This window comes from Channa argus, chromosome 10, assembly GCF_033026475.1.
Source record: "Channa argus isolate prfri chromosome 10, Channa argus male v1.0, whole genome shotgun sequence".
NCBI lineage: Eukaryota > Metazoa > Chordata > Actinopteri > Anabantiformes > Channidae > Channa > Channa argus.
Genome location: NC_090206.1, coordinates 12967727 through 12992359, shown reverse-complemented (window position 1 = coordinate 12992359; position 24633 = coordinate 12967727). Strand labels below are relative to the sequence as shown.

The 24633-nt window shown below is 40.9% G+C and overlaps 1 protein-coding gene across 6 annotated transcripts; it reads right to left on the bottom strand.

Annotated features, from left to right (window-relative positions):
* Nucleotides 1-1116: 1116 nt before the first annotated feature.
* On the bottom strand, nt 1117-24052 carry frmpd1b (FERM and PDZ domain containing 1b). 6 transcript variants are annotated; one of them, XM_067519425.1, is made up of 17 exons: nt 23748-24052; nt 17911-18094; nt 15255-15365; nt 13517-13689; nt 12074-12176; nt 11755-11800; nt 11370-11474; nt 11065-11160; nt 9592-9717; nt 9369-9488; nt 8698-8831; nt 7508-7634; nt 7101-7193; nt 6761-6943; nt 6241-6442; nt 5013-5984; nt 1117-4861 (listed from the first exon to the last, which is right to left on the bottom strand). In XM_067519425.1, the coding sequence occupies exons 3-17, from the start codon at nt 15359-15361 to the stop codon at nt 2316-2318; spliced, it is 5133 nt and encodes a 1710-aa protein (XP_067375526.1). In that variant the 5' UTR covers nt 15362-15365; nt 17911-18094; nt 23748-24052; the 3' UTR covers nt 1117-2315. The 6 variants fall into 6 exon arrangements, with proteins under 6 accessions (XP_067375526.1, XP_067375525.1, XP_067375528.1 ...); XM_067519424.1 differs by having other exon boundaries at nt 17911-18061; XM_067519427.1 differs by having other exon boundaries at nt 6295-6442; nt 17911-18061; nt 23748-24051.
* Between the last annotated feature and the right edge of the window lie 581 nt (nt 24053-24633).

Here is a 24633-nt window from a genome sequence, read left to right as displayed (position 1 = left end):
TGTCTTACATGAAATTCAGATTCATTATTTAAATTTATTACATTAATAACATGAGTGGAAATGATGGCCATGTAAACCATGTAAAGAGACACAGGCACAGGTGCTACATGCATAGATACGTTGTCATTCTGACTTTGTGGAAGAATATACTGGGATAAAAAAATACTTTTATGCATAATTAATTATCATATTTAGGACCACTTAGATTTATCTTCAGACACTTATTCTGTGTTCTAAAAATTTGCTCCATGGTTTTAATATTAGGCAAGAATAACAGCTCCATATGTGTCGTCTTTTAATCTAATACCGTAAATAAAGTCACTAACATAAAAATGAAGATCACTAATGGTTAACTGGCCTTTAGACAAATCCAAACACTTGGACATCCAACATTATTAAGGTCAGTGTGTGATTTATTCCCGAACAATACATTTCCTGGTACATTGATTTCATTGAACGTGCGTACGGAAAAATGTTTCTCCATAAAATAAAATACTATTGTACAATTTACCAAAAAGAAAAAACAAAATAGGTGACACAGGATCACTCCACTGTCTGATCCTATCTGATGAACCACTAGATACTCCTGAGATGTCTTGATGTTAGTGCTATGATGGACATTGGTAATGGACATTACCTACATAGCAACTGGAAGCTCTGAAATCTCACATAAGAGACTTGCCATATTCTTTCAGCATATCCACATTGTCAATATTTACCTTTTGACAATGGCCTTATTATCTATGTTACCTAACTGAATTTGAACACTTAAACAGCCTTTATTTCGGCTAATTGCCTTATCATTTTTGTATAAGCCACTGCTCACTGACCTAGCTGAATTACCTTCCTGTTGTCATAGGTAGCTCAAGTAAATCCTCAAATGAGCTTACATTGTGTGATATAGACGAGCTGATTTGTGAACACTGTACATAAGCTAACTGATCGAGCAATGCAATAATTTTATTGACAATTCACTGACATCAGTATAGACAGGAGGCTTAATACTGAGTAAAGCTAATGCCATGCAACTTTGCTGTATGTTTTTACTCCTAGTGTGGAAGAAAAGACACAAGTCAACATTCCAATAAAAGAAAGCACTCCATAGATTCAGACAAACATAATGCAGCTATTGTTTTTAATGTTAGCACAAAAACCAAGAGTACAGTGTGTGAGGAATGAGGAGTTTGTATTTGCATAGCCATAAACTAAGGTTGGGACAGAATAGGACACAGAGATATACACGTATATCTACAGTTCTGACCCCAGCATACAACAGTCACTCATGTCATGTGGTGTATGCGAAAAGGAGACTGTAGTGGGGAACAGTTGTGGCTCAGTGTTTTAAGACTTTGGATATTTGCTACATCAGGACAAAGTTTAACAGTCACCTTTGTGCCTAGTCAAAAACATTTGGTAACTACATAAATAAGGTCCTCTGCTTTGCCTTGTGGGCCCACCCACACATTCCCAGAAAATATATATGTAGTGTCCTTTGGACGAAAACTCGATGTTGTAAAACTGCATATGCTGGGGTGATTATTTTCATGAAGCATTCATTCAGACTCTGTCAGGACCAGGGAGGGGGTAAAAAAACACTTTACACAAGGTTACGTGTCTCAATATAAGGTGCAATCTGTAACAGTCAAAAGTGCTCTCCCTGCTTTGTAATGGTACTTAATATCCCATTTATATGTAACCGTAATTAAAAAACAAAATGCGCAGTCACTGCGCATATATTAATCACTGTGATAAAAGAATATTTTCTGTATTTTCTCAGTAATACATACCGGAGTAATAAACTTGAAAAATGACCGTGTACAGATTACACCTTGTGGAGTGGAAAAGTCTTTAAAGCAGCAAAAAGAAAATATAATACTGTCTCAAAGGGAGGGAAAAAAATTCCAGTGACATCCATAGTTTGTTTTTTTTTTCCACCAGAGGTCTGCACATCACCGACCATGGTGCAAATATTGTAAAAATAAATACATAAATACATACATGGGTATTCAATCCTTACATACACAGATTGTATCATAAAATAAGAGAAATATAAGATAATTACAAAATTCATATGTACAAATGCATAGTCCATATGATTTCAAGAAGAGGCCGAGCAATGACATTTCCTTCCTTCATTCAGGGTTTTTTGTGTGTTTTCGATGTGGGTACATGTAATGTGGATTTATGTTCATGTGCTGTCGTGTGCATGGCACTTACTGTACAGGAACACAGGGCTAACACACTGATCACTCTGTCCTATTTCTCTTGGCTCATGTACGTAGCCAGTGGATTGCTGGAGACTGAAAGTTTACAAGTCAAAAATTGAGAGGTACGTGGCCAGGTGCATCTGAGGTGTCTGCTGTCCGTGTCCGGAAGAGCTGTGTGAGTGCAAATACAGAGGAGATGAGTACAGTGCAGCGTTTGGCCAGTAGCCTCACCACATCAGTCTCTCCTTGACCCTGTCCAGATCCAGTGAGACCCACACTCTTACCCCCAACTCCAGCACCAGTTCCAGCTGTCTCAACAGCACCAACAAACTCCTGATAAAGACCCACTATTTCCTTAAGTTTCTCCATGGCCTCCTGGTTGTCATCACACTCATCCTTGTGAACCAGGCACTCTTTATGGCAGATATTACAGCCAGAGCAGGGGGTTGTTCTTAGGCAAGCTGCTGACAACTGAACCAAAGCACTAAAGCTATTGGATAAAGAACGCAAGGCTTCATCAGGAGCCCATCCTACACGCGTGGCCCTTTGACATCCAGATGCCAATCTTCGGGCCTCTGCTTGCAGAAAACTTCTTTCAGCCTCTGTCATAATGGCAGGGTTTTGCCCATTACAATTTGGGCCTGGTGCTGGGGTAGTACTGCCTTCAGTTCTGTTGTGATTTAGGTCAGGCCCTTCCTTTATATCTGTGCCATCCTGCACTGAGCCGTGAGATGATGTTGTCACATGATGTTGTGGTTGATCGAATGCACCCCTCTCTAAGACCAGCAAAAGCTGATCTATATCTTGACGTAAAGAGGCAAAACCTCCCTTCAGACCACAATAATTCTTGTTAGTGAGGGAACGAAGAGGTCCACCAATTGAGTTTGTAGGGGAAACTGGATGTGAGACTAGAGGACTGAGTTCAGATGAGGCTGTGGAGAAAGTAGAGAGTGGACGAGGGTTGTCTCTCAACAGTGACAGGATATTGGGGTTTGGAGAGGGTGTTGTAGGAGAAGGGACGGGTGCAGGTCGGAAAGGCTTTGGATGTGTGCGGCAGGAGAACTCATAAATAGTTAGCTCCTCATCAAAACTAACACCATCCTCAGTGTCTCCACTGAAACAGTTGGCGTAAACAGTTCGACAGCCACAAGCTTCGCGATGCTGCTGTGGAGGAGTACTGTCTGCAAGTGAAGAGGTTGGGGAGTCACCTCCAATTTGCATACTGGACACACCACCTAACCCCACTGCTGAATGGGGTCGTGACTGAGGCTGCTCTGATGAAACAATGCCGCTGAGCGTACTATTGTCTTTAAAAGTCAGATTAGGCTCTGACCCATTTGCGCCATTAGCCTTTTTCATGTGTGAGGTCACTTCCTGGGCTTCTTTAATGGTGGCTATGACGACTTCAGCTCCATCCTCTAATATGTTCCCTTTTCCTCCTGATTTTGAGATCATTGTCTCTTTTTCCTTGACAGGGGTTTTGTTCAAGTCTGATAAACCACTTGCTACAGACAAACCAGAGCCAAATCCAGATGTGTCTCCATTAATAGAACTAGTGGAGGGATAGTCCAGAGTTCCCAAAATCTCCTGGGAACGGGTCATGTACCAAGGCAGAGCCTGGATTTTTCCTCTTAGGGCAGAGGCTGGGAGTCTGCCCCCCAGACTCGAAGAGCTGGTCCTAAGGTCTGAACCTGATCCAGATCTTCCAGGCTCTCTACTTTCTAGGCCCCCAACACCTTTAGAGTTTGTTGAGGTAAGAGATGTGGTAAGGGTAAGAGGTGCATCTGTAGTTTTGGGTGACAAGTTCTCGTGACTTAGAGAGACCCTCCTGGTTCCCGACTGAGCATTGCCATTGCGGCTGCTCCAAGGATGTATTCCATTTGGTGGACTTACACTGTCTTTAAAGATCCCTTTGCTTGAATCAGTAGGGGACACAGGAGAGCTAGCAGGTAGTGACAAGGGGTGGAGTTTTGTGGGAGAAGTGGGTTTGGCAAGCACTAGAGGGGGGACGGCTAGCTTTGTACCTGAATTAGATCGAGGAATATGGGTTAGGTTTACTGACTTTTTTGTTGGTATGGTCATCCCACTGCAAGGAGGAGTTTCCTTTTCATCAGGAATGAATGCTTTGTCTTTGGAAACCACATGTGCTCCATTTTGATGCGTAAGATCCTTATACTGCTTTGTCTTTTCCTCAGTTTGTGGTGTAATTTGTAATGGTTGCTTGCTACACCGCACTGCTTTGATCAGTGGTGATGACAGAGGCAGACCTCCAGCCCCAGATGTGACAGATTTGAACTCCATGGTATCTGGCTCCATTTCCAGGAGCTCAGAAGCATCTCCATTGCAGTGGGCATATGATCGCTGGTGTTGGGGGGACTTGGGAGGAATGATCTGAGGTTTGGGAGGTAGCTGGGGCTTGGGTGGCAATGGTGGTTTGACCTTTATTTCAGGTTTCGGTAATGGCTTTGGTGGACTGAGCTGTTGACTGGTAATTTGATCAGCTGGGCATATAGATTTATCCACTACACTCTTGATTTTAGAGGTATGGGCTCTATGGGCAAGAGGAGAAGTTGACTCTTTCCCCAGCATCGCTGGAAGACCATTCCAGGTTCCAGTCCAACGATTAGCATTTCGCTGGTCAGCCAGCTCAGCATCTGTGAAAGACAGAGACAAATGAAAATGACAGAAAGAAAAACAAATCAACAGATTAACACAGATCTTTCCCTACTGCTTTTATGTATGGTTTTAATGTCTTAGTGTCCTAATAGAACAAACAAACAGGCAACAAACATACTTTAAACAAACCTGACATATCAGGAACTGGGGGAGTAAATCTGTCCTGGGCATCAAAAAACTCATCTTCAGACTCTGAGGCAGTCTCTTTGACCAAAAGAGCTGGTTTAGGGTTCGGTGAAGGAGTCAAGAATAGACTATCTTCATCTTTGGAGAAGCGCTGCTCATTCTGTCCTGGTTTGTGCCCTGGAATTGAACTTGTCCTTAGTGGGACTTTGGGAGGGATCTTTTTCTTTCTTGGAATTGGTAATCTTTGAAAGGGTGTACTGTCAATAATTCTCAAATCTCTTGAACTAGGAATCTTAGAAATACGCCTTAGTGCCTCCATACCTAGCTCTTCATCCTCCTCCTCCTCATCATCATCATCATCACTAGTAGCCTCAGGGGGGCTTGGAAGGAAATCAGCCTTGGAGAGCTCAGCAAAGCAAAGACAAGAATTGTCATTGCTACGGTAATTGAGGTTGGTTGGCCTCAGTGGCCCTTGGTGGTGTTTTGGCTCCAGGAGGTAGGGGTGGTGAACATCCAAGCTTGCAAGATCCTCACCTGTGCACTGTCCATGGACTGCATCAAGGTGAGATGGAGCTTTAATTCCGGAACTGCTTTCCTCTAATGCAGCACTCAAGGAACCACTGGACAAGCTAGAGAAGCTGCTAGTGACCCGTGGATCAGTGTGGTACCAGTTGGTTTCCAGGTTAATTACCTCATCCATAATGCTAAATTTTCGTAGACCATTTCCCGTAGCACCTCCTTCCTCTTCACTTTCATTTTGTTTACCTTCTGTTGTCACTATTATTCTCACTTCCTGTTTATCTTTGTGCTCCTCTCTCTCTCTTCTTTCTTCCTCTTTCCTCTTTTCTTCTTCCTCTCTCCTCCTTTCTTCCCAGTCCTGACTTGCAGGATCTGGACATTTGTAATTTTGAGAATCCATTGGGTCATCCTCATCTGTTGAGTCATCTGAGCCACTACAGCAGCGAGACACATAACCTAATAAGGAAGGGAAAATACAAGGACAACACCAGACAAACATCACACAAAAAAGTTAGCATAACAATAGACCAGGATAAAGCTCACATTTTATATTTATATATAAAGTCACATTATATAATGTGACTTCATTTTTATCAACCGGTCGCATACTGGCTGACGACATACATCAACATGTGATGTAAAAAAAAACTTTCTCAAATTTCTGTCAAAAGGCCAGAAAGTGATTATTTTAAGTGAAACAGTTTTTGCTCACTTGATAGGGATTCATAGCACACGCCCTCTATTACGGCGAACTTCCCACACACACCTTCTTCAGCAGGAATCCGGTGCACCCTCACTTTTGGGCGCCCCAGACGGAAGACATTGACACTGGGATCCACCAGGAGTTTGTAGTAGCCCCCCAGCAGACACCCTAAGTCTTTGGCTGCCAGAGAGTCCATCAGTAAGGCAAACGGCTGTGAGGAGTAGGGCATTGCAGAAAATATGGTAAAGTGGTAGTGATTAAAGCCAAAGGGTAAGGGAGAAATGGCAATGGAGTGGGAGAAAGACGGAGAGAGAGAGTCACAATCCCTTAGGCTGTATATTGTTTTTGCATGTGAGGAGAATTACTTGACCTATATTTACTTCATATATTTAATGCATGAGCTTTGGTGCAATTTTGGTGTCCAACCTTCTAATCTGTGACATTGTATAAGGGCCTACATATTAATGAATAATAAAATTTAGTGGCTTCAGTGACCACATGCTGTGCATGCATCCTAAATCGTCTGTACCTTCATGTCGTGTAGTGAGATGCGCAGTAGGCTGACTTTGTCCGATTCTGAAAGCAGCTCCACTCGACTGATGTTGCTGAATTCCACCAGCGTAGAGATCACATTGAGCTTATGGTTGATGACCTGACTCATCCCATACTTTGCTCCAACCAGCAGGCTGACCAACACCTCTCTGTCTTGAAGCTAAGAGTAGATGTGAACAGAGCAGAATGAAATACTGTTTAATGTTTTTAAAGACAGGGGTCCAAGTGTAAGTTTGAATCAGTTGAATTTGATTGGTCAATTGGTATATGCTTTAGTAAATGGACTTAAGAGGCTACCCTAGGCTCCTAAAACTTACCATCATTGTAGCTGTGTATGATCGTCCCCCATATGAAATAAGTTCTCCCAGTTGGGTGAGGTAGGCAAGCCGAGCCTGACTAGCAGATATAACCTATAACGTACATTAGTAAGAGGCAGTCAGGAAGAAACATAATTTAAAAAATCTGCAGGAATCTAGGGTTGACTCACTGACCAAAGCACTTTCCCAGAAACATTGCATAACCCTCAGACCTACTATTCCCTTTTTTAATTACCCTTTCACCCACAACCATGCTGTCACTCCATATGCCACTTAAAACTGCAGGGAGATTAGCAGTCACTGCAAGTGTCAACTACAAAGTGTTCCAAAGCCTCTACTTAACTGTCACTATCTATCTCTTTACGCCCTAAGCACTCCATTCCATTAATCCATCAGTCTGTATCTACCTTCTGGCGCGGCTCTAGCAAGGACTGGATCTTTTTGAGGTGGTAGCTGATGGCTTTCCTCAGGTCCTTCTCCCTCATGTTGCTCAACAGTGTGGGAGATATGAAGCTGTCCAGGCCAAACTCCTTCCTATAATTACCACATAAAGAGAAATGACAAACACACCAACACAAAAGTATATAACTGAGAATTCTGCTAGTACGATCACTGCTCAAACAGAGTTGAGTTCAACAGTAGTGCTTTATATGCACAAATATCCCCAAAGGAAATGTAAATGTTGGCTCGGAATTTGAAGGTTTGAGGGAGATTTGGGCAAAGAAAAGTGTTATGCAGCTAATGTTAGCTGCATTGATATTATTATTTATATTTCCAATTTCCATTTTGTTCCTATTTTGTTGTACAGTCACCTGATGGCTGTTGCTAAGATTTTTCATTCATCAGATAAACCTTCACATTCACGTTCAGAAATTGAGACCCGTAATTTAATTGTGCCTTGCCTTTTTTAGCCATTTATCAGATTATTACACAAATAACTGCCAAATTACTATATGTAAATGTAAAATACAATTATAAAGCTTTGAGGATGAGGCTAACATTTATTTCAACCCAAGTTCAAAGTTGTATATAACAAAAATTAGAATTGTAGGGTGTATTAAAAACTAGCCACATAGACATTGGTGTAAATATAGAGTCTCGGGTGATATCAAGGAATAAATCAGTATGTCTACCTAACTGTAAACAAAGTCTGAAATTTGTAGATTGCTCACAAACATATGCCTATGAGTAGACATGCTGATTAATTTTTCCTACAACTACAGCCCCTGAATTTCCCTTTAATAGTAACTAATCCTTGGTGTAACTTGAAGTATAAAAATTTATGACTGCAATTTAATCTCAAATATTAATTGATCACCGGAGTCCGTGACATGCTTTTTGGAAAATTAATCTATGTTTATATATGCGTGTGTATATATAGCTCTGACATGTGCAACTGGGACAGAAAGAGGTAAAATTTGTCCTTCACAATAAGACATTTGTGATCCACACACAGACCATACACACCCACAAAACATTTTCAATTACATTAATAGATTAGGCACTTTGTCATCCCAGACCCATTACAGTGATTGCAGGACTGCTGCAAACTAGTGGTCCAACACTAACCCTAAAATAACAAACACATGTGACTCACGTTATACTTTTTATAGACGTTCTTGTCTGTCCACAACTATCTAGTCTCTCGTGCATGTGCAATGCTGCCAGGCGAAGTGCAGTGTTACACTTCATCTCTACTGCAAAACGTTCCAGAAGCACATCCCCAACACTCTGAAAAGACACAGACAGAGAGTATTGCATACAAGCTCAAATACACATGCACATTACAATAAACAAACCACTATACAACTGAAGTGAACCATATTTTAAATTGGCTATTATAATACCTCAACGTAAACTGAGAAACACTGCAAAAAACACAGCTAATGAACATCGCTGTAAGTAAACCAACAGTAGGACATTCAAACTGTCATTTGTGCAGCAAAAACAAACACAACAGGAGGCTCCTGGACAGCAATAAATCAATATGACATAAGTGGTACTTCCAGTGCGTTACTGTACACCAGAAATATGCAAACACAATCTGTGGGTTTCAGGTCTTTTCATCCAGAGTTATCGTACATACTGTTTATATAGTTTCAGAGTTCTTTGTTTACAAGTGTCACAGTAATAAATCTTTTTTATTTCAGATCAGATTTAGAGATCACCAGAAACTTCTGATCGAAGTTACACATAACAAGGTTCCTAAGATTGACAGTCATGAACACAGAAAGAAATCTGTTGTGCTGGTTAGACAGTTTCTCTGACCTGTAAAAAGAGATACTCAAAGGCTGAGGGGTCATCCTGCAGCAGATCCATCGGGTCTCTTGGGATGAAGCATACCCTGAACAGACACCTGTAGTCATGGGAGTCTTTTTTCTGCACCACCTGATAAAAACACAGGATGAAATTATAAAGTTCAGAATTAAGCTAAAATGATGACAGCCCTGGGCACATTAGTGTATATGTGTGTGTCCATTGTTTACTTCACCTTCTGTATGAGCTCGTCTTCATGCAGCAGCAGCAGTTTGGTGATGCTGTACTGTTGCTCTAGTACCAGTGCAAAGTACTCAATGACCCGGATGGACAGTTTATCCTTTAGTGTCAGAACAATGTCCTGGAATGGTGAAAAAACAACAGTTCAAACCCCCTTAGACAAACATGTTCAATCTCAGTCTGAGGATTGTTGATGGTCAACTTTTGATCCGCTTTTCCCCTTGGCTGGGAATATATGCGGAAATAAATAAAAACTAAATGTAATAATGTAGATGGCAAAATTCATGGAACTGTTGGTTAGTTACTGACCCTATCTATCTCCATTCTTGTTATGAAAATGTAATACAGAACATCTATCAGTCTGCAATTGACTAACCAGACTTAGAAAGTTAATCACAAGCTCCAGCTACTTCCATAAGTAATTTTAGAGTGAGAAGAATCTCAGTTGCTGGCCACTAACATGCTCACAAGTGTTTCATAACTACCTCCTCCAGACACAATATGATTATTATTTTTTGTATTATCCTTCATTAAGAACACCTACAACAGATACAGTCTGCCCACACTCTGTCATGCTTTGGGTAATTATACTGTAATTTCTGAGGAGCTTTAATTACAATAAAAACACCCACTTGTTTGTAGGATGGCTTTTAACTAGATCCCTTCATGTTGGTCTCGGGATGTTCATTAGAAACTGAGAGGGCTTCTCATCTCTCTCAGTTCTGAGGACAATAATGTGGAGAGTGTATAACAAAATAAATATTCTATATATCATTGTCTTATACTCCACTGGTATTCAAGATTCAAGATTAAAGATTCAAACAACTGTATTGATCCCATAGGGAAATTGTGTTCCCTTGTTACAGCTGCTGTCCACGTGAAAGGTAGAAAAGAAAGGAAAAAGACTTACAAAAACCAAGACAATAAACAAGTACAAGTTCAAACTCCTGATCAATAAGTAAGAAAAAACCCAGCTACAGGAGTAAACATAAATGAAATGCTCTTTCATGTGTAATTTTGGGCCGTTGCTATTCTCGATATGTGTAAATTTAGTGTTGGCCATTCAGCCTGATACTGTGACACGTAATAAAGAAGAACATGCCTGAATTATTTGTTAATCCGTTGGTTTTTCCCGATTTGCATTTGATCTGAGAGTTCGATTACATCGCTATTTCCAGGGTGAACCAGTGGCCTTTTGATTTCAAGTTTTTTTTTCAAATATGAGTTTTAAATATGTTGACAGTGAGCCACTACATGCATGTTTTTTTCCTTATCGACATTCAAAGAGCACAGTGGTATTGACAAAAATGTCAACCACCAAAAAATGATGCAGTCAACTCTAATTAATCCGAAGTGAACAAGTAGTGTAGCTGTTCTAACATTTCATAGGCTAACATTAAACCTTTCATTACAGGCAGTATATACAGTAGCACTGCAAAGCTGCACTGACAATGGTTTAAGTATTTACCTTAACAGTAGTGGTGTTGTCAAACTTGAAGGCCTTGGTCTGTCCATTCTCTAAATAGACTTTTAGGACATTGGGCAGGAAGAGAAGAGAGTTTCCCTGTTGGAGAGAGAGGTATCAGTGTGTGTGTGTGTGTGTGTGTGTGTGTGTGTGTGTGTATATATATATATATATATATATATATATATATATATATATATATATATATATATATATATATATATATATATATATATATATATATATATATATATATTATAATTTACTCACAACAGCCTTCATTCTTTATCAGAACAAGATTTTCAAACCTGAGTGTGCCCGTTGACCACCACCTCTTCTGCAAAGCGCACTTTAACGGGATTACTCCTCAGACGAGCTCTCTTCTCTGCCGACATAATGGACGACTTGGGATTCTACAACAGACAGACAGAACCAAGATGTGAGGGCTGGACAATAAACTGAGACACACATAACAAAACTGGGAGACACCAAAATCCTCAGCCTTAATCAAACAGTTGACACACAAATTTACATTTAAACATCACACTCTGACAACAGTGTGAAGGCAGTTCATCCAGAGAATGTGAGCTTTCACATGCTCATCTACACAAAGTGACCTAACTGTATGTATAAATAAACTTTTTAAATGTGTGCATGTGTGCATTGTGAGGTCATCAATGTCTTTGTACTCACTGTCATATGTCGCAGGATAGTCACATTGATACAGTCCTGCATATCCCTGTGTGAAGAAAAAAGATCACAATCAGTTCTCTCCTGTTGTCCAGCTGTCCAGTTCTTCCCTGATCTCAACATGTTAAATAATTCTCAGACAAACCATTACACATGATTCATCCACACAAGTTCTCGGAAATCAAATGAAGAAAACAACCATGACCATGTAATGAGTCACGGGATGGATCACACTGAAGATTGACTGATAGTGCTGTGGAACTGGTTGCACCATTCACACAAAGGTTTTAGATATATACGTACATACGTTACAGATTCTCACCTTAAGACATTTTCCACTTGCTCGGTGTTTAAATCTTCCAACACTGTATCATTAATCTGCAGTACCTGGTCTCCTGGGAACAGTATCCCATCTGCAGGACTCCCTACACACGCACAGAGACACACAGAGAAAACTGTGAGTGCTTGCATAAAACAAAAACCCAGCTGCACATGTGGGCTTGCACTTAGTATGTATAAAGGGAGATATACACACCTATGGAGGGACACTTACACATACTCAAACACACACACAGAATGACACACATTGTTATTCAACGTGGCTGACTCAACAGTGATCAGCAGAGCAGTCCAGGATGTGAGGGGTTACAGTTTTCTGGGGCTCATCCAGCTGTTATTTATACTCATTTGTCTTCAGGCAAGAGAGCACAACTGAGGCACAGCAGTTTCAACTTTGAACTCAAATACACACAAACACACTGAGTGTATGTCTATGAACACATACGCCCATGCACACATATTTTCACACACCCATTCTGCCTGGCAAAGCCCCATCTGTCCCTGATTTTTGACCCACTGACAGCATGCCACATTGCTCTGCAAGTTTTTACACACACACACACACTGAGGCACACAGAGGCACGCTTACACACTTGCAAACATTCTCTCTCTGGCCAGACAATCCAAGCTTGTCGATCTCTGCCAATATCCTGATGTTTGCAGTTTTTCTCACTCAGTCGCTTCACTTGATTCTCGTCCTTTTTTTTCCCTGTTCCTGGTAAACCACGTTCCTCTTGCTTTCACCTCATTACCACTAGGATGTCATAACTCAATGACTCTGCACACTTTTGCACTTGTTATTTGCTCTCTATGGCCTTATTTCCGCTTTGGAGTCTTCTTTGTCTCTTAAAACCTTGTGTACAGTTATCACGTCTCTCTTTCACACTCTCTCTCTTTGTTTGGCAGCAGATAGCAATTAAAGAGCTGGTGACAGGGTGGGACCCTCCTCATGATATTTATCAGCTTATTTTACAGGATAGACATAAAAGTCATGAATTAGCATCTCTATCTTTTTTCCTCTTTGTCTCTCACCTTCTCAAACCTGTATCAAAGTTCCCTAAATAAAAAGTGATTGAGTTCATAAAGAATGAGCAGCTGGTTGTGTTCTTTCTGTGGCTCCTTTGGCACCATGCCTTTCTGTTTGAATGCCAATAAAGAGTTGTGTGTCTGTGTTTGTGGGTGAGTGTGCGAGCTCGAATGTGTGTGCGCACGTGAGTATACGTATCTTTAGGGGGTTTTCTGGACCAGTCATTGTGAGGACTGAAGGTAAAGGCTTGGTTTCAAAGTAAGTGGCTAGAGAATGCATTATTTCAGTAAGTGTGTGAGTAAAATATAAAACAGGTGGCCAGGTTTCATAAAATAGGTGGCCATTTGAAAAGGAAGCGGGAAACAAAGTCTACATCATGTCTCCACAAACTACATATACCTGTGGTGACATCCCTGACCAGCAGGGGTGCATTTGTGGTGAGGGTGAAGCCATGTCCAGTGCTGCTGTCGAGGACAGGGTCCCTGGTGATTTGCAGTGTCAGCTTGGCCTGAAAGTTCTGATTGGACAGACTGTTGGAGCGCTGCGATCTCCCATCACTTAGCAACCGCTCTCTGAGGGGGACAAACAGGTGACAGGGGTGTGACAGGTTATCTCAGGGGATGAGGGAGATATTTGTCTCCTGTCTACTTTCTTTGACAAATCAAGTCAAATCTTTGCTAGAAAATAATTTTAAAATACCTATTACAATTTTTCGTACTCCAACAACTTTCAAGGAACAATGTTCAAGGAACAAAACGCCCCTTTACAATCATTTGAAAAAAAGCTGTGAACACTCAAATCAAATGTAAGGTACCTAAAAATAAATATCAGTTTGTTTAAGAATGACTCTCATAATGGATGAAATGTAATTACTATCTGAATAATCAACTAATTACAGTATATCAGCTCTACAATACTCAATACAGAAGGTTTACGGCCATGCTAGTGACTCTGTGAGTCCGTTATGTAAGCTAATTGCCAGTATAATACTTGCACACATGAACATATGCATATATATATATATATATATATATATATATATATATATATATATATATATATATATGTGTGTGTGTGTGTGTGTGTGTGTGTGTGTGTGTGTGTATGTGTGTGTGTGTGTGTATATACATATATATATACATACATATATACACACACACACACATTATATATATATATATATATATATATATATATATATATATATATATATATATCATCATTTCAAAAGCACCCAGAGAATATACCATATCAATACCTGCTGCATTTAAATTTTACACTAATTTCTCCCTGAGGCCTCCTCTCTGTCAGCTGGTTATAACATGTCGAGACTTTTTCCCCTACACAACTAACAGGGAGTTCAGTGGGGTTACTCTGCACTGCCTCCGCAGCTGAGAAACACTTAGCAATCAATGAAGGAATGAAGGGCTCTTGAAAGCATATTTGCGGTTCACTGTGGGGTGTGTTTGTGGGAGACAGAGGGACAGTCAAGTTGTGCACATGTATTTAACTATGTGCTATGTGTCTGAATGTGTGGTTTGTTGTGAAGGGGGGAGGGGTCTGGTGAGTGTGTTTGTATAAAGTTAAGAAATCTGTTTTATTCTTGTACAATTATGAATATAGTTCCTTATGATTTCTAATGATTTCAGTTATTTCTATCTAACAATGAAATCACAAATCTTCTCAGCTACCAATACTAACTGTCCAGTTATAAGTATGTCCTACATTTTAATTATATGCTGTATGTGCCTTCCAGACATTTTACTTTTCTTTCCCACCACAGGATCTGGCAAAAGGCCTAGAAGTGGATGCTGTTGTTTTCTTCACTGTCTTTGCCAAAGCTGATTGTTTAGTTTTCTTTCATATTAGTTTATTGTTGTTGTTGTTGATGATGCAGTGGTTAGTATTGAGGTGGTGTCATCACTTTATACATCACAATCTACTCTAATTCCTTACTCAGATAACACTGGAAATAGTCTTGAATCACTAATAAGGTGTGAGTAGTTATCATCTCATTTATTCACTGGCTACATGTGAATAAAGTCAGTAGTGAAGGTAGGAGAAAACTAAGGAAGCAGGCTACCCCCTACAATCTCCTGTACTATGGCCACAACTTGGACCCTTGTTTATTTTGTACCTGCTTAGCGATTCACGTGTGCGCCGTATTATTGTTCCCACCACCTGCTGCACCCGACTGGCCCTCCGAGCTGGAGACCTGCTCCTACATCGCTCTTTCTCCTCCATTTATCTACAAAGACAAAGAGTGACAAGGATATGAGTAACAGACATCCTGGGAGAGAGCAGGAAATATCAAAGGAATAACAAAAGGGTTCAGAGGGAGAAAAAAAATTAGAAGTTATTCTGTGTTTGTCTTTTTGGATTGTGTGCCAGAATTGTGCAAGAGATACATTTGCATCTCATCTGCTCTGCTTTTATATGCAGAGCATGTAGCTTGCCTTGAGAATGATGAATAATGAGATATGTAAACAAAGACCAAGAAAGAGAAAAGAGAAAAAAAGGAGACAGAGATTGACTTTAGTTAGCATGAACAACACATTGCACATGTTTGTCTAAATGACCTGATTGAACAACAAGTGTGCTTTTCCTACCATGACAGAATTCACTTGATTATCACTACAACTCTGCAGCAGAACACTTTCTGCTTATCCGACCTTTTAATCAAGCCACATAGTAAAAGGATGGAGGGCAGTCAAGCCCAAGGGAGGCAAAACATGTCAGCACTGAATGCTAAATAAATCTTAAGACTTAAAACTCTTGTAATGTGTGTTTTGTTTCTGTCAGCCAATCAATGCACTGACACTGACCTTTTAGAGGCTTGGATCATTTCTTGACAGGCTTGACTTTCTATAGCTTCAAGTACAAGTGGTGATCTACATATAGAAATTATACATATACATGCACATATACATATACGTGTTGATCTTTTGTTTTAGATGTCACAATGACTAAGATTTTAGAGGGAGGGGATATGCTGTAGAGTTAGATTACAGCATGTTTTTGAAAGCTGTATCTATTTTCTGTTCTTGGTTTCTGCAGATATTGTTTAGCTGCTGCTCTATAATATACTTCTTCTATACTCTGTATTGACCTATTTGACCCTATGAGGCAAAGAATAGTGAGGAGAGATTTGGCAGGAATGGGAAGAGTAACAACCCAGACCTAATCAATATGGCTAACGATTATGAATATGCTCCTGAAACCTAATGATCCGTAGCTTGGCCCCAGCAGCTGGCATGCAGAGAGCTTAGTTTGATCAGCTCTCTGAAATGGAGGAAACTTCTGCAAGCCAGACTTTTGTGACAATCTTAAAAGAAACACAACATTTTTCTGGTAATCTTCCACATGTGCCGGTCACATGTTAAATCATGCCTTAGTCCAAACAATGAGGTAGTTTGAGTCAATACAATGTAATTACCAGTACTTACTGTACTTTAAGTTTTGACTTGTGAGAAAGTAAAAATACACACCGCACTGCATCAGTAGAACATGTTAAGATGTACTACTATGGGTTAAGTCACATTCTTTACAAAATTTATTTATTTTTTTGTTCTAGAAAGAATCAGGAGACACAACATCAGGCTTTCAAATCATCTTGGTTGAAGTCATTGTTGTTTGAAGGCTAGCAATGAATAGCCTCACTCAGTCAAAGTAAAGCATGCAGTCTAGGTCTGTCTTTTAAGAGGATTGCAAGGCATCGTTCAGCACGGACCCACACTGGTCAGGATGTCACTTTAACACCTCCGGCTGATCCAGATTGAGGAAGATTGATGTGGATGAGGAAGGATGAGTGAGACTTGGTACATTTGCAAATTTGGTATCAAGAGTGATTATTGACATCCCTGCCCCTCCCATCCCCACCGACATGTGATCACTGAGGAAAAAAAACCTGACATATCAGTTATAGATGATATACAGATATAATCAGCCATAAAAAATTGTTTGGAGTAGGAATATAGACTTCTTTAGGTTGAGCTCCAGTTGATGGACATTGTGCGACTTTCTTACTATCAGTGTATAACATCACAGCAGACTTAGGAACGTGCATGTGTGAATGTGTATTGATGCTGCAATCCAGCCAGGTGAGTCAGGTAATGTTTTTCTACTGTTATTCTCTGTTTTTCTCTGTACTCACTCACTTTTTCCTCTCTCTCTCAACCTCACTGTCCTTGCTGAGTCAGGTGGCCATCTCCAATGACAGTCTCTGTGGGCACCAGCAGGAGCCATGCTTTTTTATATGCATGCACATCCTAAGCTTCTATCAAGGTTTATCTTAATTCTTTACACTAACAGCTCACCTTAATAACTTAACTAAAGCACACAGTTAAGCACTTCTAAAGGCCAATATACCATGAATGTGAGATAGTATACATGGTTCAACCCATTTTAATACATTTTTTAACAATTACAAACTCTGCATAAAACTAAAGTATTGCACATTAATTGCACGTGATGAAATTCTGAAAGAAACAGGAAACTCAACACTGTCACAGGCTCAAATCATATTTTAAGACAGCAGCAAAAATTGTATATATCCATTTTCTTTAAATTTCTGTTTATATACATATCCATCTGCAAAATACTGTACAATACTAACTTATTTATTTATGCAAAAACTGGATATCCTGCTTTTGCAGGATAACTTCTGGTTAGACCTAAACTGCATTTTGTTGCATTGTACTTGTACATGTGTAATGACAATAAAGTTGAATCTAATCTAATCTAATCTAAAAATGTTCCACATTTTATCTAATAACTGTGAAAGCATGACTCACCGTGATGTTGCTTGTCTCTTCAAGACTCCAGAACACAAATACCCTCTCGCCCTCTGAGACATCAGCTCTGTGGCCCCTCCAGGATTGGCTGAAAAGAGGTGGAGGGGGGTCCTTGTGATCATCAGGGCCAATCCCAATCTGGTGTGACCACCTGTGCAGAGCAGAGTAACGCTTTCAGGGAGACCTGTCAAAACCCATGAACCAGATGCATATCCAGATGAGTGCAAAATGCTTTGATTCAGTTGTATCAGCTGTATCTCCTTTGGATTTTCAACCTATTTGTAAGCAACAAAACCATATTCCAGTTGTTGACATTTTTGGAGTGAACACACAAGTATGTCAAGCAAAACAGATGTGAGTTCAAACCAGCTATGTGGCTGTGGTTTTCCAAGAGGCCCCTCCTCTGGTCCCCAAGGCTCTCGCTCTCTCTTTCTCGCTCCCTCCTCTCTCCCATTGACTCTACTCCTCTGCAGCCTCAAAAGCACATGGCGATGTTAAGAAGAGGCACTCCATCTCCGCCTGGTTGTCTAAATTAAAATTTCATCCAGCCCAGTTCAGTTAACAGTTCTTACTGGGCCAGCTCTAAAAGCAAAGAGGACAGCCTGTGAATCTTGATGTGGTGAAGAGAGACAAGCAGCCAGGCAAGCAGAGAGCTTGGCAATGAATAAAAGAGAACAAGTCTTTTATATGAACATAAGGCCAAATATGGCTTAAACCTAGCCTCCAGTTTGGGGAGAAAAAAACACATTTGAGGACTTTGTAGTGAAAAGTATGGCTCTTGAGTTAAGGGAGACTTTGAAAACAATGTTCTTGATCTTGTCTAAGGAAACCACCAAATTTTGCAATTGAATCTTTAACTTTGAGGTAAACTCTCTCTCTCACTGGGGCCTTTATTGAGACAAGGAAACAGCAATCAAGACTTGATAGTCCCATCTGTGTAGGCCTTCCATCAGTCTGTGTCCCACACATTGAGCTGTTTCACAAGGCCTCTATATCCCAGTCAAAAGCCAGCAGAGACCTAGACTCACACAGACTGCAGGGCACATGAATAATGCATGGGGCTAATGCAGCTAGCTCAGCCCCTGACCGCCTCCTTCTGCCACTTTGCCAACACAGGCAACAAGATGAGCGGAGCACAGAAGAAGAGAAACACAGGAAAGACCTATGGGGGTTGTGGGGCTCGGGAGGAGAGGGGGGCTCCGAGGGGCTGAGAAAAAGGGAAGGAATAGAGAAAAGAGAATGGGTCAAGGCAAAGAAAAGGGAGAAAGGACAGGATATTGGAGGGGGTGAGGAAGGGGGGAAGAATTCAAAGAAGGCAGCAACAAATAGACGAGGGGCTAAAGGTGCCGGAGAAGAAATAATAAGAACAAAAGTATCTACAGTTAAATGTAGAGGAGTCGGGAAAATATGTTTCTCTAGCTACTGAGAGCAAACAAAGCCATGCGGGCAGCAGACATTGGTGTATGGTTGTTAAAAAAATGTATTCAATAAAGCCAACCTGTAGCGTTGTTATCATTTTTCACGCAGTTTCATTTTTCCTCATCTTTGCCCACATTAAATGAAGATTAAATGAAGATTGCTCCCTCTTTCCAGTGATGTGACAGTATTTCCATTTGATCCAAGTTTTAAATCCAACATTAACAGACAGTAGAGCCTGCGTGTCTGCAAGCTGGTGATGAGTCTGCTCCTAATCTGGTGCTGAATCGTTAGTAATCATGAGTCCTGTCCTCCACTGTCACGTCCTCAAGCTGCTCAGACGTCATCATCAGCGAACCTTGTAGCCAGTTTGGCCTTTCATTCATTCACCTTCTGTTCCTCCCTTCACATAGGCCTACTCACCCTTTCTCCAATCTTCGCTGTACATGGACAATATTTCTATCAACTGCTGTTAGGGAATAAAAGCTGTCTTAAAACCCCTGTTTCAGTGTGTTTCATTTCTTTAAGACAATCTCTCTAACCCCGCCCAAAGTACATTTTCTAACACAATGTCTCTCTGTCTCAAACAAAAGACTGATTCAACCCTGTTGTCTGGTATTAGCACACACGCAGTTCATAGATGTACTATCCTCTCTCCTCGAGGGGTTGAGAGATGGTACTGAACTGACAGATTCTGTGCAGTCAGCTGAATAGAAAACTAGCCCATTAGGGCAGACCAACCTGGACAGCGCCTGGAGAGGTTTAATTAGGACATGAACCAAGAGAGAAAGTGGCCAAATACAGCTGCTGAACTGTTAGATGAACTTCCTTGCAACAAACATAAATTCTTGCCATTTACTCAGCTCAGATATTCCACCATGCACAGACACAAATTCGTACACAAAACTCACAGGCCTTGATATAATAAGCACGATCCTTACACATTCGGTAACCAGACTCCACCAGAAGCATCATGACTCACTGGAAACGGCTATTTTTGAAAAAAGAACCAGTTGGCAACTATTGACATCTTGCTTCCAATCTCTTCAATGCACAGAAACACACACTTGCCCTTCCAACCCAATACACACCGGATACAACTGCACCACATGAGATGCAGGTTAGCAACAGCAGGGTTTATTTCAGAAACTCAACAATTCATTTTGACTCACAGCCGCTGCCAACAAAGTTGGACACAGACCTCAGCAAACACTCCGTCCCAATACAGCACACTTGGCAGAAATAACCACGTGTAAATATCTGGTTGATGTGAAGTGAGAGTGATTTGAGTTTATGGGAAGCAGCTGGATTGCTTCAAATTTCATGAGCGCAAATATGTAACTGTGAGGAACAACAAGTCGAGCAGACAATAAATACTCCAAAGAATTTTTTTGTGTTGCAAATGGCTGCAGACAAATTCAGGGGCTGAGCTTTGTCATAAGTTTGACATATGTAAAGGGTAAAAGATCATGTGCTGAACATGTTCCACAAGAACAGTCTATGTTATGATCCCCTTCTAAGACAAGGTGATTTTGTACAGAGTCCATCAGGAAGGAAATTGGGATGACTTTGGTTTCATCCAACAGTATCAGCTGTACTTTGTGTTTGGTGCTAAATAGGAAACATCAGCAACACTAACAAGCTAAACTAAGACACCAAACATGGCCAACTTCATATATAATCAAAGTAGTTAATGATTGATGTTCTAATGATTGACTAAATACATTATCAACCAACTACTGCAGCTCTACTTTTCTAGCTTTGGCTTTATACCACCTTACTTGCCACTTGCATTCCATTAGTATCTCGTGTTATTGCAGCTCTTGACACTATCACTTATCTCAGTGTTCTCAAAGCCACCTGAATTCCCCAGCCACCTGCATACCTGCTTTATATTGAATCTTTCCTGTGCATGTTTTTTGGTGAGCTTGCCTCACCTGATTTGCTTGTCTTGTGACTGCCTGCCTTTTTCTGACCCTTTCTTGCCAAAGGAACAAGCTTTTTGACTTGCTAGTTTTTCAATCCTTGTGTTACTCTATAGTTTATAGTTATAGTCTTTGTTCTGTGTGATGGAAAAAATGAATCGTGAAGTTGTCTTTTAATTGCCACTGTTGATTAAGTTTGTCTGTTTATTTCTCCGGTACCTATCTAGTATAGACGCAATCACATCACCTGTCACCCAGGCTGCCATCCCATTCCATTAGCATTATGAAGACAGGTCTCACTGTGCACTGCTCATTTCATTTCCCTTTCATGAGCGAGCTGGCGAGGCTTCAGCTCCCCAGTGACCTGTTAAATAATGGGTCTTTTGAAAATTAATAGTGCACTGCATTGTGTTACAGATCTCCATCCATGTTTCTAATGGTTCTGTACAAAACAGCAAGACACATAAAGTGAGAGGAAGATGTTGACATTTGGGCAAGGTTTTTTAATGATAGTGGATGAAAGATGTTGCAAGTCTGGAAAAATGTCTGTCTTACTTATCCTGATGCTGACTGAGCAACTTTCCTTTAACTCAGTGATGCTTAAAACACTGCCCAATAGAGGTCTTATCTTTAAAGATGAGTGCACCCAGTAACCCTGCAGCTCCAAAGGGCTTCTGGGGTCTGGAATAATTCTTACATATAGCTCAAGCCAGGCTTTAAAATTGTTATCAGACTGAAAAATAGAAGAGGAAAAATCCTTGTTATAGGGAGTTGATGAAATATTTTACACCTTACCAATTTTAGGTTAATGCTTTTCATTGAAATGTTTGACTAATCTTTGTATTCATAGTGCAGCCTACATTTTGGCACCACGGCCAGTCAGTTGAGCCATCACCATGGAACAGTCATATAAATGAGGTCATGTCTCATTTGTCTCCTGCAGGACAGTAATACTGGGACCGTTTGGGGGAAATTCAGGTATACAGTTTATCCCAACTCTGTTCCAGTATCAACCAGAATTTCCAATAATACCATCGACCAATACATAAATCTCTCCATCCATGCACATCGTTCATTTGTTATCATGCACTGACCACAGGCAGTTAAATTAACTGAATTCCATGAGAAACATAAATATTAATAAATCATTGCCTCCCAATAGTTGCAACAATATGCACTAAAATCTTGAGCAACAAATATCAGACTACCAATAGCGTGAACCCTGGAGGCATGAAGGCAGAACTAAAGAAAAAAGGCTGGCTGCAGTAAGTGGGGCAGGGGAGCAGTCAGCAGGGCAGATCGAGGCTAATGCAGTCAGGCATCAAGTCTTTCTTGATGTGCAAGTTCTGCCTCTCGTGTTTCTCCTCTGGCAGAGTGACCTCGGAGCAGCAACTCTCATCACATGTTGTAGCATAGGCCTACATCCCTGAGTCACAGCACAATGCCTGGAGCAGTGGCTGAGCGCAGGCAGGGCGCGCGCACACAATAGTGGAAGCACAATACTGAACATCCACGGGTTTTTCACATAAGCTTCACAGGATCAAAATGGCATTCGTTCCGTTAGCTGCACTCCCGTGTGCATCTGTGTGTTCGGCTGTGAAATGCTGTCAAAATAGTGATTAACATGAGTGTTGCCTCGATACACACATACAATTCTGCTGGATCACTTGTGTCCAATCGCAATCACTGGTCATTTTAAACCATGCAGCCGATGAAGGCCTCAGAACAGCGCTTTTCATTCCTGGCACTGCACGGAGTGCTTGACGAGCCTGCTGCTGGCCAAACGGGAAGGCAAAGAAAAAAAGGCGAGACGACTAGCTCAGAGTGGCTGCCTATCGCCTACGCCCATTCATAATGTGCGTGTTTTACTATCCAGACTCCTGGCATCCCCCCCCCCCGATCCGTCGAGATTTAGTCCGCTCATTTCCCATCTGTAGCTAGTGACAGTGATTTCACTGCGCATTCGACACATGGATGTCCACTATCACGGCATTACGTGTCTCGGGATATGTTTAATATATATATTTATATGATTAAACCGTGACTGTCCGAGCTGCTACTGTAAAATAATCATCTCCTGATATTTTATTCAGGGTGTGAGAAATAACGAGTCTGTCGACCGCGTCTATGACTATTGGATGCTTTATGAATAATCAATATGCCCAATCCTATTAATACCCTGGTCCAACACAAACTTTGATTAGTGGCCACAGCCATGTCAGTCAAACCACCGGGCTAAACAAAGAAAAGAAAGATCAGTCTTTTGTCGCTTCTTTTATAATCTTAATCGGATTTAAATCTGTCCAATGCCTTCCTCAAACAGGGACATGGGTGTCGCCAACAGTGGTTGTTAAATGACCATCAGTTAAATTACTAATTTCGATTTGATAAAATCAGCCCAAATGGCAGCAATGAGTGCAAGGTGCAGGCGCCTCGACACACAGCAGGTCGCTCCTTCATCAGACAATAACACCGGGAAATACAGAGAAAACTCACCTCGTGGTCTAAGTAGGAGATACTCTGGGAGGGTTGTCCCCGTAAAAAAGAAGCAGGGATACGGGGAATTTTGCGGGAAAACGATTTTTCTTCCCCAAAAATATCCGTGGCGTCCTACCGGGCCGGATGACGATGGTGATGTGGTGTGTGTGTGTGTGGTTTGGCTATATGCTGGATGCTGTCATCCTACTGGGACTACTCTCGCCTAATCCTCGGCCCTGAGCTCAGAATCATCCACCCCTCCCTCTGTTCGTCTCTCTCTCCTCCCTGCCTCCTCCTCTGTCTGCCCGGAGGAACCCACCTCTACACAAGGTCAGTTAGGTACATCAACGGAAACGACAACAACAACAACAGCAATAATAATAATAATAATATAAAATACAAATAAGCAATTTATCACTTGATTGAATGATCGCCATAATGCCCCTGTCAAGTACTCCGCAAGCAAAGGTGAAATACCAGCTGAGGAAAAATTCCATTCCATTCCAATATTAGCTCGAATGATAAGGGTTAATGGATAAGGGCTTTTCTATTGTCAGTAGGTCTCAGAGGAACATTGTGTAAAATACTATGTGGTCCATATGCCTATATGTGTTTTGTTTTTTCAAAATAACAAACAAGCAAATAATCAAACAAAACAGAAAGTCAGAGGAGGAAAGTGTCTCTTAATTTGAGAATGCACCAAATCCAAAATATATTTTTAGTATTTTTACTTTTTACTGTTTATTTCCTACGCAATAAAGTATTTTAGCCTTAAGAGTTTGACTTAACTGTGCACAACAACTACGCACAATGCTGCATTAGGCACGACTATTTAAAAACGCCACTGTACAGCTCCAACATGAAGAAAACTGAACATATTGGGGAAACATATATTATAGAAATT